This window comes from Schistocerca serialis, chromosome 4, assembly GCF_023864345.2.
Source record: "Schistocerca serialis cubense isolate TAMUIC-IGC-003099 chromosome 4, iqSchSeri2.2, whole genome shotgun sequence".
NCBI lineage: Eukaryota > Metazoa > Arthropoda > Insecta > Orthoptera > Acrididae > Schistocerca > Schistocerca serialis.
This window is the reverse complement of record NC_064641.1, coordinates 139,681,016-139,694,919: the sequence shown is the minus strand read 5'-3', so window position 1 is coordinate 139,694,919 and position 13,904 is coordinate 139,681,016. Positions and strand designations below refer to the sequence as shown.

General features: G+C 37.9%; 1 protein-coding gene across 3 annotated transcripts in view; it reads left to right on the top strand.

Moving 5' to 3' along the window:
- LOC126474074 (general transcription factor IIH subunit 3) overlaps positions 1-13,904 on the top strand; it is a 40,748-nt gene that overhangs the window by 12,376 nt on the left and 14,468 nt on the right. For all 3 annotated transcript variants that reach the window (XM_050101485.1, XM_050101483.1, XM_050101484.1), the window contains 3 exons: positions 3,710-3,937; positions 4,025-4,148; positions 4,432-4,554. In XM_050101485.1, the coding sequence (XP_049957442.1) occupies positions 3,710-3,937; positions 4,025-4,148; positions 4,432-4,554 (475 nt within the window). The remainder of the gene's footprint in view (positions 1-3,709; positions 3,938-4,024; positions 4,149-4,431; positions 4,555-13,904) is intronic.

Sequence of the window (13,904 nt, the reverse complement as noted above, 5' to 3'; positions counted from 1 at the left end):
ATGGGGATGGGAACTACTTCACGGGTGATGGTGACCATTAGTCAAAAGGCAAGGTTTTCAACAGATGGCAGTACCAGTCCTGAAAATTTTGGATAGCACCTCATATATGTACAGGAGTTGCATGCATTTTCTCCAGTTGTTTGGGATTTGCTTTGGGCAAGAGATTTTACAATAAATGCAAGCTAAGTAAGGGGCCAATGCTGAAGAGTATTTTCTCTAAAACCTAATATGGATTCCATCCGGACTTGATGAGTGACTTGTTTTCAGCTCTCTCAGTTTCTTAACACTAGGGATGCCTATTTTGAAGTCCTCCATATGAGAGTCTGTGTGAAGATCGGGTGGCGGTATGACTCGTAGTGATATTACACGTAGTGGATGGTACTTAGTTGTGAATGATTATGCTTTATAATTTTTTGTTGGGTATCTACTGCTGGGTGTAGTAACCACTTATTTATATTTACTAGTTTGCAGGTTCATCTATCTTGAGATAGAATAGGGGCAAGGAAGAATGGTAACTTCATGTTAAAAAAATTGTGGATTAAAGTTATCATTGCATAGTTGTTGACTGCTGTGTTGCTTCAGTTACCAGCAATTGTGTTTATTATAGCACTTATCTAAATACATTGAATCTCTAGAATTTGTTCTCATTCCGAGATAAATTTTCAACTTTAATGAATTTTGTAGTTATTTTCACTTAAATGAAGTTAAGTAGTTTTAATTCTTGTTCCAATAGTAGCATGCCTTGCTCTGAGAAACAATTATCATTCAGTTTAAATAATCTCATAAATCTATTTCAAAAACAAGAATATCATTGTTTTGTTTCCTTTTTATACTGTACACAGTATAAATACTTCTTTCAATATATGGATTCTATGGGTCAAACCGTCATAAAGATGCGTATCCTTCCTGTATGAAATAGGAAGTATGCAAAACTCATTTCTTGTGTTTTTTTTTTTTTTTTTTTCAAAATCACATCAACTTCATTTATTGATGTCAAAGAACACATCACGATGCCACATATTTAAAAGTTTTAAGTAACTGTAATTTGTGTGTCCTGCACAATTGATTATTTTAAATGTGAAATTTAAATTGTCAGCTTTTCTTTTATTATCTTCTATTGCTACAGCAGACTGTTCAATGAGTGAATGAACTGGAGTCTTTGACATGCTTTGCAATTTTATTGAGCACTAGAATTTTCTAGATTCTCGAGAACCAGAATTTTCTATTTCCGAGAAGATCTTTCACTATTTTATGACAGTGGAACTTGTTCTATGCTTAGCATGCTAATGTTTTTGTAGATGCATGGCTCAGAGTAAGCCACCTTGTTACTTGTTACCCCTAGATCACAGGCTCCATAATAATAGAATATTAAATATGGAGTGAGAAGAAAATTGTGTGTGTGTGTGTGTGTGTGTGTGTGTGTGTGTGTGTGTGAGAATAGGATTATTCTTATGTACACACTCCTTTGTATAATTTGGGTTTGGGGAGGAGGGACACTCATTTTATTTACCCATGAAGCTGATAGTCATCACATTGTATCACCTCTGATGCAATTTTATTTTCTAGGTTTCCAAAATTATTGTTTGAAATATATATATTATGTTAATTATTTCCTAGGCCATTCTAGGAAAAGACAACCCTTTTGCTAAGGTGGAAGTGGCAGCCATGATAGAATATGACTTCAATAAAGAACAACCAATATACATTGTTGGATACTTGTACTACCGTATGTCATTAATAATACATTGAGCCGCTAAAGAAACTGGTACAGGAATGCTTATTCAAATACAGAGATATGGAAACTGGCAGAATATGGTGCTGCAGCTGGCAGCACCTGTATAAGACAAGTGTCTGGCACAGTTGTTAGATTGGTTACTGCTGCTACACTGGCAAGCTATCAAGATTTAAGTGAATTTGAGTGTGCTGCTGTAGTCAACTCATGAGCAATAGGAAACAGCATCTCCAAGGTAGTGATGAAGTGGGGATTTTCCAGTACGATCATTTCATGATTGTACCGTGAATATCAGCAGTCTGGTAAAACATCAAATCTGAGACATCGCTGCGGCTGGAAAAATCTTTTGCGAGAATGGGACCAACAACGACTGAAGAGAATCGTTCATGTTTCAAAAGTGCAACCCTTCCACAAATTGCTGCAGATTTCAGTGCTGGGCCATCAACAATTGTCACTGTGCGAACCTTTCAATGAAACATCATTGGTATGGGCTTTTGGAACTGAAGGCCCACTCGTGTACCCTTGATGACGGCACGACACAAAACTTTACACCTCGCCTGGATCTCTCAACATCGACATTGGACGGTTGATGACTGGAAATGTGTTGTCTGGTTGGACGAGCCTCGTTTCAAATTGTATCGAGCGGATGGACGTGTACGAGTATGGAAGCAAACTCGTGCATCCATGGACCCTGCATGTCAGCAGGGTTCTGTACAAGCTGGTGGAGGCTCTGTAATGGTGTGGGACATGTGCAATTGGAGTGATGCGGGGCACCTGATACATCTAGATATGCCGCTGACAGGCGACACATATGTGAACATTCTTTCTGATCACCTGCATCCATTCATGTCTATTATGCATTCCAACACTTGGGCAATACCAGCAGGAAAATGTGACACCCCACACGTCCATAATTGCTACAGAGTGGCTCCAGCAACATTCTTCTGAGCCTAAACACTTCCGCTGGCCACCAAACTCCACACACATGAACATTATTGTGCATATTTGGGGATGGGTTGCAACATACTGTTCAGAAGAGATCTTCATACCCTTGAACTCTTACAGATTTATGGACAGCCCTGTAGGATTCATGGTGTCAGTTCCCTCCAGCACTACTTCAGACATTAATCAAGTCCATGCCACATCCTGTTGCGGCACTTCTGCGTGCTTGCAGGGTCTATACAATATTGGGCAGGCATGGCAGTTTCTTTGGCTTTTCAGTGTATAATGAAAAGGATGGATGCTACTCACAGTAAAGTGGAGATGGTGAGTCACAGTAAGTCTTGTAGCCATCTGTTGTGCAGTCATTAATTTTATCATGTCTACCTATTTTTAAAAAATTCCCTTGATGTGCACTTTAAGTGGATTGCAGTTTATTATTATTATTATTATTATTATTATTATTATTATTATTATTATTATTACTGTAGCAATAACTAGCTATTCACAGATGAAAGGGGAGTAACTGATTGTGTTTGATCTTGTAAGTATGGCTGCAGCATTTTAATATATACAGTGAATAATGATACCCCTTAAGGAATTTGCGGCAAAGGGTGGGAAGGGTCACTATGTGTACTCTGTGTTATGCATGGATGTTTCATCCATGTTGAAGACACTACTTTGGATGTTATTGAGGAAACAAAGTTCCATCAACTTAAGACTGTGGTGCATGTTGAAACAAACAGTACATGTCATATTAGCTTAAAGATCATACTTGGATCTTTTGGTGACTGCCAGAGAGGGTAGACGTAACAGCCTTGCTTAAAGAGTTCCTTTGAAGCTCATAGTCTTCAGTATAGTCCCCAGAACTGATAGGGCCAAGTTCCATGTTCTTTCAGGTGTATTATATTTCTGCTTCACAGTCAGACTTGATTAGAGATACCTCTTCAAGTTAAAAAAGTTACATGGGGTAGTGTAGCTGCCGTGTTCTGGAAAATATGATTTTTCTTTTTCTACAGAATTTTATTGTATTTTTAGGCAGTTTCTGTTCCCACCAGTTGATGGAAGCTCTGGTCAGCAAGTCCCAACACTTCGTCAGTTAGATGGGCAGTATGAGCTCTTTACTTATGTTGAGAAAACGTTACGGCAGAATCTGCAACAGATGGTGGTCCGTGATGTTGAAAAAATAAAAGCTGGAAATGCAGAGCTCTCTGGAGATTCCCTCATTGCTGGTGCTATTGCAATGGCACTTTGCTATATCCATCGGTGAGCTGTTTTGCCTATTACAGGGATTGTAGAGCAATGCTTCAAGTGTAAAGAGAGCTAAGTTCTTCTTTTGTTCTTTTATTTTAGATTGGATCAAGAGAAAGCTACAGGAACGAAGATGAATTCTCGTATCCTAGTTGTAACCGGTAGTGGTGACAGTGCCTCGCAGTATATGAACTTCATGAATGTATTCTTTACAGCTCAGAAACAGGTAGAATTGGCTCCATTATTGTTTATCTATATGACTCACTAAGACTGAAGTTAATAGGACATCTGATACTTAAGTTAGATTAGTCTTTTAATAATTTCTTATTTTGACGGAACAAATAATCCATTTGAAGCAATTAGTAGCTCAGTCATTCCCTCTTACTTGTGGGTAACCTATTTAGAACAGTAACTGTAATTCCGCAGTACCACAAGCTGCTCAGGGGTATGTTTGCTCTTTCCTCACTTTTAAATGTGAGTAAATGTTAATGTTGCTGACTCTCTTTCAGAATGTTGTCTTAGATGTGTGCAGTTTGGACAAGGAGCTTGGACTCCTTCAGCAGGGCTGTGACATCACTGGTGGACTTTATCTTAGAGTTCCTCAGCTACAAGGGTTGCTGCAATACTTACTGGTAAGAATCAGATTGACTCACTAGTGATGGAACAAAATTCATCTGCAATGTTTATCTTAAATAAATTTGCTGCCCACAGAGGCCTCTCTGATATTCTGTAGAAATAACATCACTGAGAAAGACAGTGTTGTAAAAAAATAGTTTAAAGGAGAAGACACATATCTGTGACCCCTGAAATGAAAAGGAAAATACATCCCGAGAAAGATAAGGTTTGTTACATTATATAAAAGTCTAAAATATATGTCGTCCTGTATGTACTGGTTACATGACATGGAAACCACAGGTCATAGCACAGTACTGTCAGTGTATTTGATAGTCTTTTGGCAGAACTTGAATTGATTTTTAACCCCTCAAAACTATTATGTGTGCCTTTTTCCCTTCATATATTGACAGTCAACTTTACCACAGACATTGACTCAGAGATGTAGTCATCTATTTATGTAAATTAAATTGTTTTCCTTGGACCAGCTATAAATAATACATACAGGCAGGTATGTTTGTGTATTTCCAGAGAAGTTGGAGATGTAAAACACGTACAAAGAGTAATAAATGCAATGAGAATCTAGTTGCCAAAAGTCATGTTATTGGATATAGTGTAAATTGATTTATTACTGACTAATAGCTTGAAATGTTCCTTTTTTTTATTTATGATGTAAATTAATTATGTACTTTGGTTTACACATTGAACTGTACTCTATTACCGTAATAAGTTTCTTACAGGTGACAAGAAAAAGTTTTGTAGAAGGAAATAACATATTAACACACAACTTGATGAACTGAGAATGTCCATGTTTGTCGATGGAGTTAAAAATTGTTCTCATTTGCTGGCAGTTGTCCATGGGTGCCGTATGGAACATTTTGCACTCGTACGTGGTAGTAAATGAACTTCTCAGAACCATAAAATCATTCTCATTTGCTGCAGATGTCCTTGGGTGCTGTATGGAACATTTTGCATTCTTACGTGGTAGTAAATGAACTTCTCATAACCATAATCCTGCAATATTTTTCATTTATTTGTAGGTCTTATACATTCATCTTTTTCATTGGATGATTTTATAATTCTGCCATTGACAATCAATAGATCATAACAACTAACTAAATAGAACTGACTTACATATTCTTGATAACAACAACTGACTGAGAACTAACTGCTGTGGCCTAAAATCAGCCATTATATAGAATCCTATAATTTTTAATATCATTAAAATTAATGTTTTATGTAAATTACAATGAAAAAATATAATTGAATAGATAAAAGATCTGCTCACCAAGTAATGGCAGTAGAAAACATATATAAGTTTAGGAAATGTGCAAGCTTTCAGAGCCAGAGGCTCCTTCTTCTGCAGAAGGAAGAGGGATGAAGGAAAAGGACTGACAAGGTTTAGGAAATGGGAAAAGTTACAGAAAAGTTGCCCAGAATCCTTGGCCTGAGGAGACTTACAGAATTGGTTGAGAGGGAAAGAGATTGCTGGGGATTGCACCAGATGAGATTAGAAAACCTGGGAGCTTAAAGGTGGAAGATAGGGTAATAAAAGCAAGACAGAGATTACTGACAATACATATTGCAAAAGTGCGGAAAGCTAAATGCATTATACATGATGGACATATGTGGTGGAGGGTGGGGGGTCAGAAAATAAAAGATAAAGATATAGAAAACCAAGCGAGAGTGAAGAAGGGTGTAGTTACTGAAAACAAATGCTGAGACCAAAGAAATTATGTAAATTAAGGCTAGGTGGATGGCAAGAACAAAGGACAGAGTTCTGAGAAGCTTGTTTTGGGGGGAGAGCACAGAAGGCATGTGTGGTGTAGCAGACACTGAGATCATGATTGCCATGTTGTAGATCACACTATACAACAGTATACTGTGTGTTGCCAGTATACATCTTCTGTCTATGCCAGTTACATCAAGGTATCAGTTAGGGTGAATGGGTATAGACAGAGGGGACATACTGGCACACACAATATCCTGTTGCAGAGTATGATCTTCAACACGACAGTCATGGTCTCAGTGCCTGTTTCACCAAACATGCCATTTGCTTTCTCCCTTGACACAAGTTTCTCGGAACTTTGCTGGTGGGAACTGGTGTCACATATCCTTGGTTCTCAGCACCCACTTGGCCTTAATGTATGTTAATTTATTTGGTCTCAGCATTTCTTTTTACTAACTACTCCTGTCTTCGCTACTTCTTAGTCTTCTATATCTTTTATTTCCTGACTTGTCTATTCCCGCCCCCAATCTTGCGTGTGTACCGCATATAATGCACTTAGCTTTCCACTCTCATTAACTCTGTTGCATGTTTTGTCAGTAATTTCTGCCTTGCTTATTACCCTATCTTCCACCTTTAATCTCTCAGGTTTTCAAATTTCATCTGGTGCAGTACCCAACAATCACTTTCCTTCTGAACCCATCGTGTAAGTCTACCCTGACCGAGGGTTCTGGGCAACTTTCCTGTAACTTTCTCCATTCCCTGAACCTTCCCAGTCCTTTTTCTTCATCCTCTTCCTGCTCCTTTAACCCTTCTGCCAGAAGAAAGACCCAGTGGCTCTGAAAGCTTGCATATTTTCTGAACTGTTATATGTGTTTTCTCCTGCCGAGATCTGGCGAGTAGATTTATCTATCCAGTCATATTATGATTTTAAAAATTTATTATTTCTGTTACAATGAAAAATTACAATGGAAAACGTAATACAAATAATTTCACATATGACAATCAAGGTCATGGAAAAAATATAAACATTTTTTCAGTTAACCTGTTTGTCAGCTGCAAAGCTTTTCAATGCTAAATTTTGTACAGTAAATTCATTTAACTATTAATATTTAAGTATAAGTTTTCATTAAAATATATTCGTACTTCACCTCCCCATAATAGCACAACTCTAATGCCAAATCTTTATCATTCTAGCAAATTAAATTTTTTTTAAAATTATGAACAGTCAACTGTGTCATTATATAAGATTCTATTAAGTTACTTTCTTTCATGGACTGATTATCATTCATAGTTGTCTTGCACAGTGAATGATATAAGCTGAAAATTAAGACATGACCACACATAATTATATAACCTCTGACAATAAAGTTCGGTGAATAGTACTGTAACATTAATGTAGGTGAACTAGGGACTACAGTTACCTTACTGTCCTTCGAAATAGTCACCTCCCATAACTATGCACTGGAATACATGTCCTGGAAACTTTGCACAAAGCCTTCCTTTGGGATGGTTTTCAAAAAGTGTGTCACATTTCATTGAATGTTGTCAAATCTCCTTCATTTCAAAGCGAGTTCAAGTCGATGGAATAGGAAGAAGTCTGGTGGATTGAGATCCAGCGAGTATGGTGGATGTTCAAGTTGCATCATCCCCTTTTTTTTCCAGGAACTGTTTGATAAATATTGGCTGTGTGTGGGCAAGCGTTGTCGTGAACAAAAAACCAGGAACCTTGTTGTGTATCCTGGGGTCGTACCCTGTGTAGACGTTGCATGAAATGGGTCGAAATTTGAACATACCGTGCAGCATTCAACACGGTTCCTTCAGGTAGAAATTCCTTTAGGATAATGCCTTGACTATTGAAAAAGGTGATGATCATCATTTTGATGTGGGATTTTTCAGCTCTGACCATTTTCCGATGAGGTGATGTCGGAGAATGTCATTCTGTGCTTTGCCGTTTCGTTTCAGGGTTGTACCAGAGACACCATGTTTCACCCTCAGTGACAATACGGCTCAAGAAATCAGGTGTCGAATCCACCATTTCAACAAAATCCTGTGAAGCCTCTAAACGTTCCTGCTTCTGGTCATCAGTCAAGTAATGTGGCACAAGGTGACAACACATTTTCCTCTTCCGTGACTTCTGGGTAAAGATTTGTTGCACAGATTCATGGTTCATCTGCAGTTCATCCGCTGTAATGCAGACAGTTAATTGACAGTCATTCGTGATTTATGTCCTCACTTTCTCAATGTTTTCGACACTGACAGCAGTCGTCGGTTGTCCGCTATGGGCATTGTCAGAAACACTTTCCCAGTCTCCTTGAAAAGGGGTGTACCATTCATACACACACTTCACGGACAGTGCTTGATCCCCATAAACACGTACCAGCATTGGATGCGTTTATTTCGATATCTTGTCAAGCTTAAAACAAAACTTTAAATTGATCCTTTGCTCGTTCATTGTCCTGTTCTCAGTTTAGAAACAACGCACCAACAGGTCTAACACAGAACGCACACAATACTCAACTGAACTATAGTGGGTGCAGGTTGTCAATACTGGCCGCTACGCAAATGCAGTGTTGTGAGTCGCCCGTTTTGTCCAATCAACAGTTCTGACTTCATTCATCGAACTTTATTATCAGAGGTTGTATGTTCATGTAACAAAATTACAGTGTATCAGGATGTTTATTAAAGAGACATATTGTATACTACAAATGATGAACCTCCACCTGTTACACTGTAAGCTACGGTAGATGTGACTAATTAAAGATCATGTGTAGGGGTGATACATAGCTGTAAGGCAAAGATTGTATTCACTGTGACTGTCACTCCCCATGTTATTGCGTTGTAATATAATGCTGCTTGCAGTTCAAGTGTATTTCACCTGCTGCCATGTAGATGGATAACTCCATGTGCATATGAATGGACAAAGTGATTCCAACAAGGGTGAACATCATTGGATGATGACCTGTACTGTTGTCAATGAAGAAAATATTGCGTCATACAGACATACCTGGACAGAATGTTTGAATGAAATTTTGCACTGATGTTCCCTATAGAATAAAACTAAGCTTTGTAAAATTGGAGCGCAAGAAGCAAAACATTCAAGGTTTTGGGAGGCTCTCTCTGCATGGTTGCCAAATGTTGTGCTAGCTCTTCAGCAGTTTTGGCCAAAATTAAGATAGCGTATAATTGAAACTAGTTATGATCCAAAGGAGAGACCTGGGTTGGATGCACAACTTTTTGTGCTCTTCACAGTGGTTAAAATTTCTGTGCTGTGTCATTCACAGTTTTTGTGCTAGTTCAACCTCAGTTGGGCGTAAAGAGGTTGTGACAATTTTTCAGTCTTTTGTGGCTGCAATAAATTTGAGCAAACAAATTTTGCTAGTCATCCTTTAATATTTCTGCAGAGAGGTTCCTTGTTATCAGTTCTACCAAGCAGCAGTGCCAGAAGTTATTAATGTGTAAACATATCATCAAAATCTTTTCAGCTTATTTGTGTTTACTTTAATGTCCTATTGCTAAGTATTACCACATTCTATTTTCTTTATTTTTGTTTCATAAGAAGTAGTTTTGTTTATTTTGGAGACACTCTCGTTTTGCAAACTTGTTATGTTTAATGGTGATATGTTTTGATGATTGTTTTTAGATGCTGCAGTTTTGTGTGGTTTGCTAATAATTTTTTTTATTTGTATTTAATAAAAATTACTCACTGAATACCAGAAGCATTGAGTTGTCGACAAGCACATACAAAAGAAAAGGAGAACTTGCTAGCTTTTGGAGTAAAAACTATTAAGTTTTTCTTTTCTTTTATGTGTGCACCTGTTGAAGACTAAATGCTTCCACTATTTGGTGAGTGGTCTCTCTTACTCTTCAGTTTTTTACAACAGCGGAAACCAGTATGGAAATTGAAACTTCCTGGCAGATTAAAACTGTGTGCCCGACCGAGACTCGAACTCGGGACCTTTGCCTTTTGCGGGCAAGTGCTCTACCATCTGAGCTACCGAAGCACGACTCACGCCCGGTCTCACAGCTTCACTTCTGCCAGAAGTATGGAAATTGTTCAAAACTAAAAACAGGCTGCCACTCCCCTATTTATGATTGTGCAAATAATAGTCGTTAAAGTACTTTATACACTGATACATAGTCATTGGCAGGTACACAATGGCTAATGTGTACTGAATTTTAATTGTTGTTGGCAGCCTGCTCATTATAATTGTTGGTGGCTGACACCATCATTGAAACAGCAGCACCCATTTGTGAATGTGCGTGGAAATAAATGTGTGGATGCCTCTAATACTTGAAAGTACATTTGTACAATCACAAATAGGTAGCCTGTTCCTTTTAAATTATAATCAAGAAATTAGTCCAAGGACACATTGAGGAATCTGTTGTTAGCTAGTTGTCAAGCAGGTGTTTCAAAGGTGTTACACAAGAGGCATCCAGAAAGTAAGTTTTACCATTTAAAAAAAAAAAAAACAAAAACAACACAGTTACATGAAAAACTTTATTGGCAACAGGTACAGCAGTGTTTGAGCTATTTTTTGACATAGTCACCAAAAGAATTGAGACACTTTTCGTATCACGGGACCAACTTTTCTATTCTTGTGTCGTAGAAGTCTACCATCTCTTTGTCCTTGTCAAAATGCTGCCCAGAGGACAAGAATTTCTTGAGGTGCAAAAAAGATGAAATCGCTAGGAGCAAGGTCAGGACTATATGCTGGATGATCAAACAGCTTCCAGCCGAACTTCTGCAAAAAGGTTGCTGTGTGCCGAGCCGTATGGGGATGAGCATTGTCATGGAGCAGCACAACAACTGCAGGGGGCATGTTGCTTCCTCCTCTGTATTGTTCTGAATGGCACAGTGCAGTTTCCACAATGTTTCACAATAACGATCAGCATTCACTGTTTCACCTATGGTCAGGAAGTCAATGAGCAGAAAGCCCTTCCTGTCCCAGAACACTGTGCACATCATTTTCTGCACCAATACAGTCTGCTTGAATTTTGTCTTGACCAGTTACCCAGTTTTAATGCCAATGCATTGACTGCCATTGGGTTTCCAGGGTTAAGTGGGAAATCCATGTCTCATCACCTGTAATGATCCTGTCAAGGAGCTCTTCGCCATCATAATGATACCACTGTAGAAATGTCAGTACTACTCGAAAGCATTTAATTTTATGCTCGGGTGTCATGTTTTCTGGCACTCACCTGGCACACAATTTCTTGAATGGCATTTGCTTAGTGACAGTTTCAGGTAACAAGGATCATAATATGTGCAGAAAATGGCTGCTGAGCTCCATAATTGTGAAGCAACAATTCTTCAGGATGTGCTGCAGCACCAGCTCAATCAGGTGATCATTGATGAGGGATGGTCGCCACTGCGCTCTTCATTACAGACACTTTGATGACCTTTGGGAAAAAGCCTGCACCAGTGATGCACCACCTGTTTGCTTATGATGTTTTGCCCATAGACTTGACAGTTAATTTTGACGGGCGCTATGTTTTGTGCATTCAAGAACGTTATCACTGACTGAACCTCGCAGGCTGTGGAAGAATGAGTAAGAGACGCCATTTCGGGGCATGCTGTCGCATCAATGACATCTGGCGAGGCCTGTCTGACCGGCATTTGATTGTCATGTCATAGATATGTTGTGCATGCACATTTTTCCCAGCTAAATATATCTACTATAAAGGAAACAACATTGGAAAACTTACTTTCTAAATGTGCCTTGTAGCACAACATATCTCATTAAAATTATTTTGTCTAGTTGGACAGATGAATCCATATTTTGTGCCTGATTTTTATACAATTGGTGGTTTGGACAGTTTAGAGTACCATCAGGTTGTTTTTAATAATTGTAAAAAAGACTTGAATCACTGAATAACACTTCATAAAAATCCCTGCCTGATTGACAAAGACTGTTGAAACTACACTCTGATTATGACCTTGAAGCAGATTCTTTGATATGTTTCTGTGATGAAGTCTGGAACTCACTCACATTGACTTCTTGCAAAAGCAGTGCTGTGACCTTTTTGAAAGAACTAATAATGATGAGGAGTGCCACAGTCACCTCGAAGATGACAGTGAACCAATGTGTGACAATTTGTGGAAACCAGAACAGCCCACAGTTGCAAATATTTGTTTTATTCAGTAACTAGTTTTGATTGATCTGATTGTCGCCAGATTGATCGAAAAAGGAATATACATATTTATGAATAAATGCCTAATGATAAGTTAACAACATTATAAATTGTAGCATTGATTCACATTAGCTGAAAAGTATCTAACAACATTCCTGCTTCTTTGAAGTTAATAAAAGAGGCAAATAAAATTTATAGTCCTGGTTGGGATTGCCACATAGTATAGGAACATGATAAAATTGTAATAAGCACTCATGAGCCCTGATATAGGGCCATTGTTGACACACTGTGCTTACAGCTGCATTACAAACAGCTGATGGGGCTGGTATGTGTTGCTGATCATATGCGCTGTTTACAGTGGCATGTTACAAAGCCAGGGATATGAAGTTTAACATTATACATGACCCGAAATAGGATTAGCCGACAGGACTCTGTTTTTGCGAGCCCATTGTGCCTGTGACAATTTCCTGTGTGTTTAGATGCTGCTTTCAGTTAAGTTCATTATGTACTATATATATACAGTGCATACGTCTGTTTGAAAGCTAGCATTTATAATTTTAACTAACTTTGTGCTGTGGACCAATTTTTGATCTCTAGCACTTTTGTTACTTTTGTTTTTAACTCATCCTGTTTTGGTTTGTGTAGAATGTTAAACATCAATCTCTACCTTATTAACATGCCATTGTAAACATTGCTTATGGTCAGTGTCACCTAGCAACCACCACACCCCCTCAACTGTTTGTACTGTATGTGGAAGCACAGTGTGTCAACTAAAGCCATTTATAATGGACTGCAAGTGTTTACTACAATTCTATTTTACTATGATTCTATCATGTTTTTATACTACATGACGATGCCAACTAGGCTATAAATTTAATTGCCTCTTAAAAAACTAACTTCAAGCAGACAAGCATGTTTTTTGTAAGGTACTCTCCAGATAATGTGAATTAATGCTACTACTTATAATATTAACTTATTGTAATACTCATAATCTATGCACATTCTTTTTTAAATGAATCCTTGATGATTATAATGATCGAAACAGGTCACTAGATAAAAGAAATATTTTTGATCATATGCTATTTTGGTTTCCAAAACTAACGTCATTAAATTGATGTAAATACTCTTTATAAAGCAGTAGCATTTGTATTGAGAAAGCCCACAAGATGTGGATTTTTACCATGCTAAAAACCATACCCAATTTGTGAGAAACTAGATTCGCAAGCAACTTCCTACTATGTTATCTTCCTGTTCGCAAGGAACTTCCTAATATGTTATCTTTCTCAAAAGCTTCCGATGCTGATGTACAAATGGAAATTATAGACAGGGTCAGCTCAAGTTTGTCAAGTCATGGGCATATTTGTAAGCAAGTTGCAGTTTCTTGGTGGTTGAAGCCAGATACCACAAAATGCTTATGACTGATTTTTCTCCAACTTTGATCTGGTGCAACATGAAAATAATGAATGAAACTGCTTTGAAATTTTAATAGTTTAAAGTGTACAAAACATT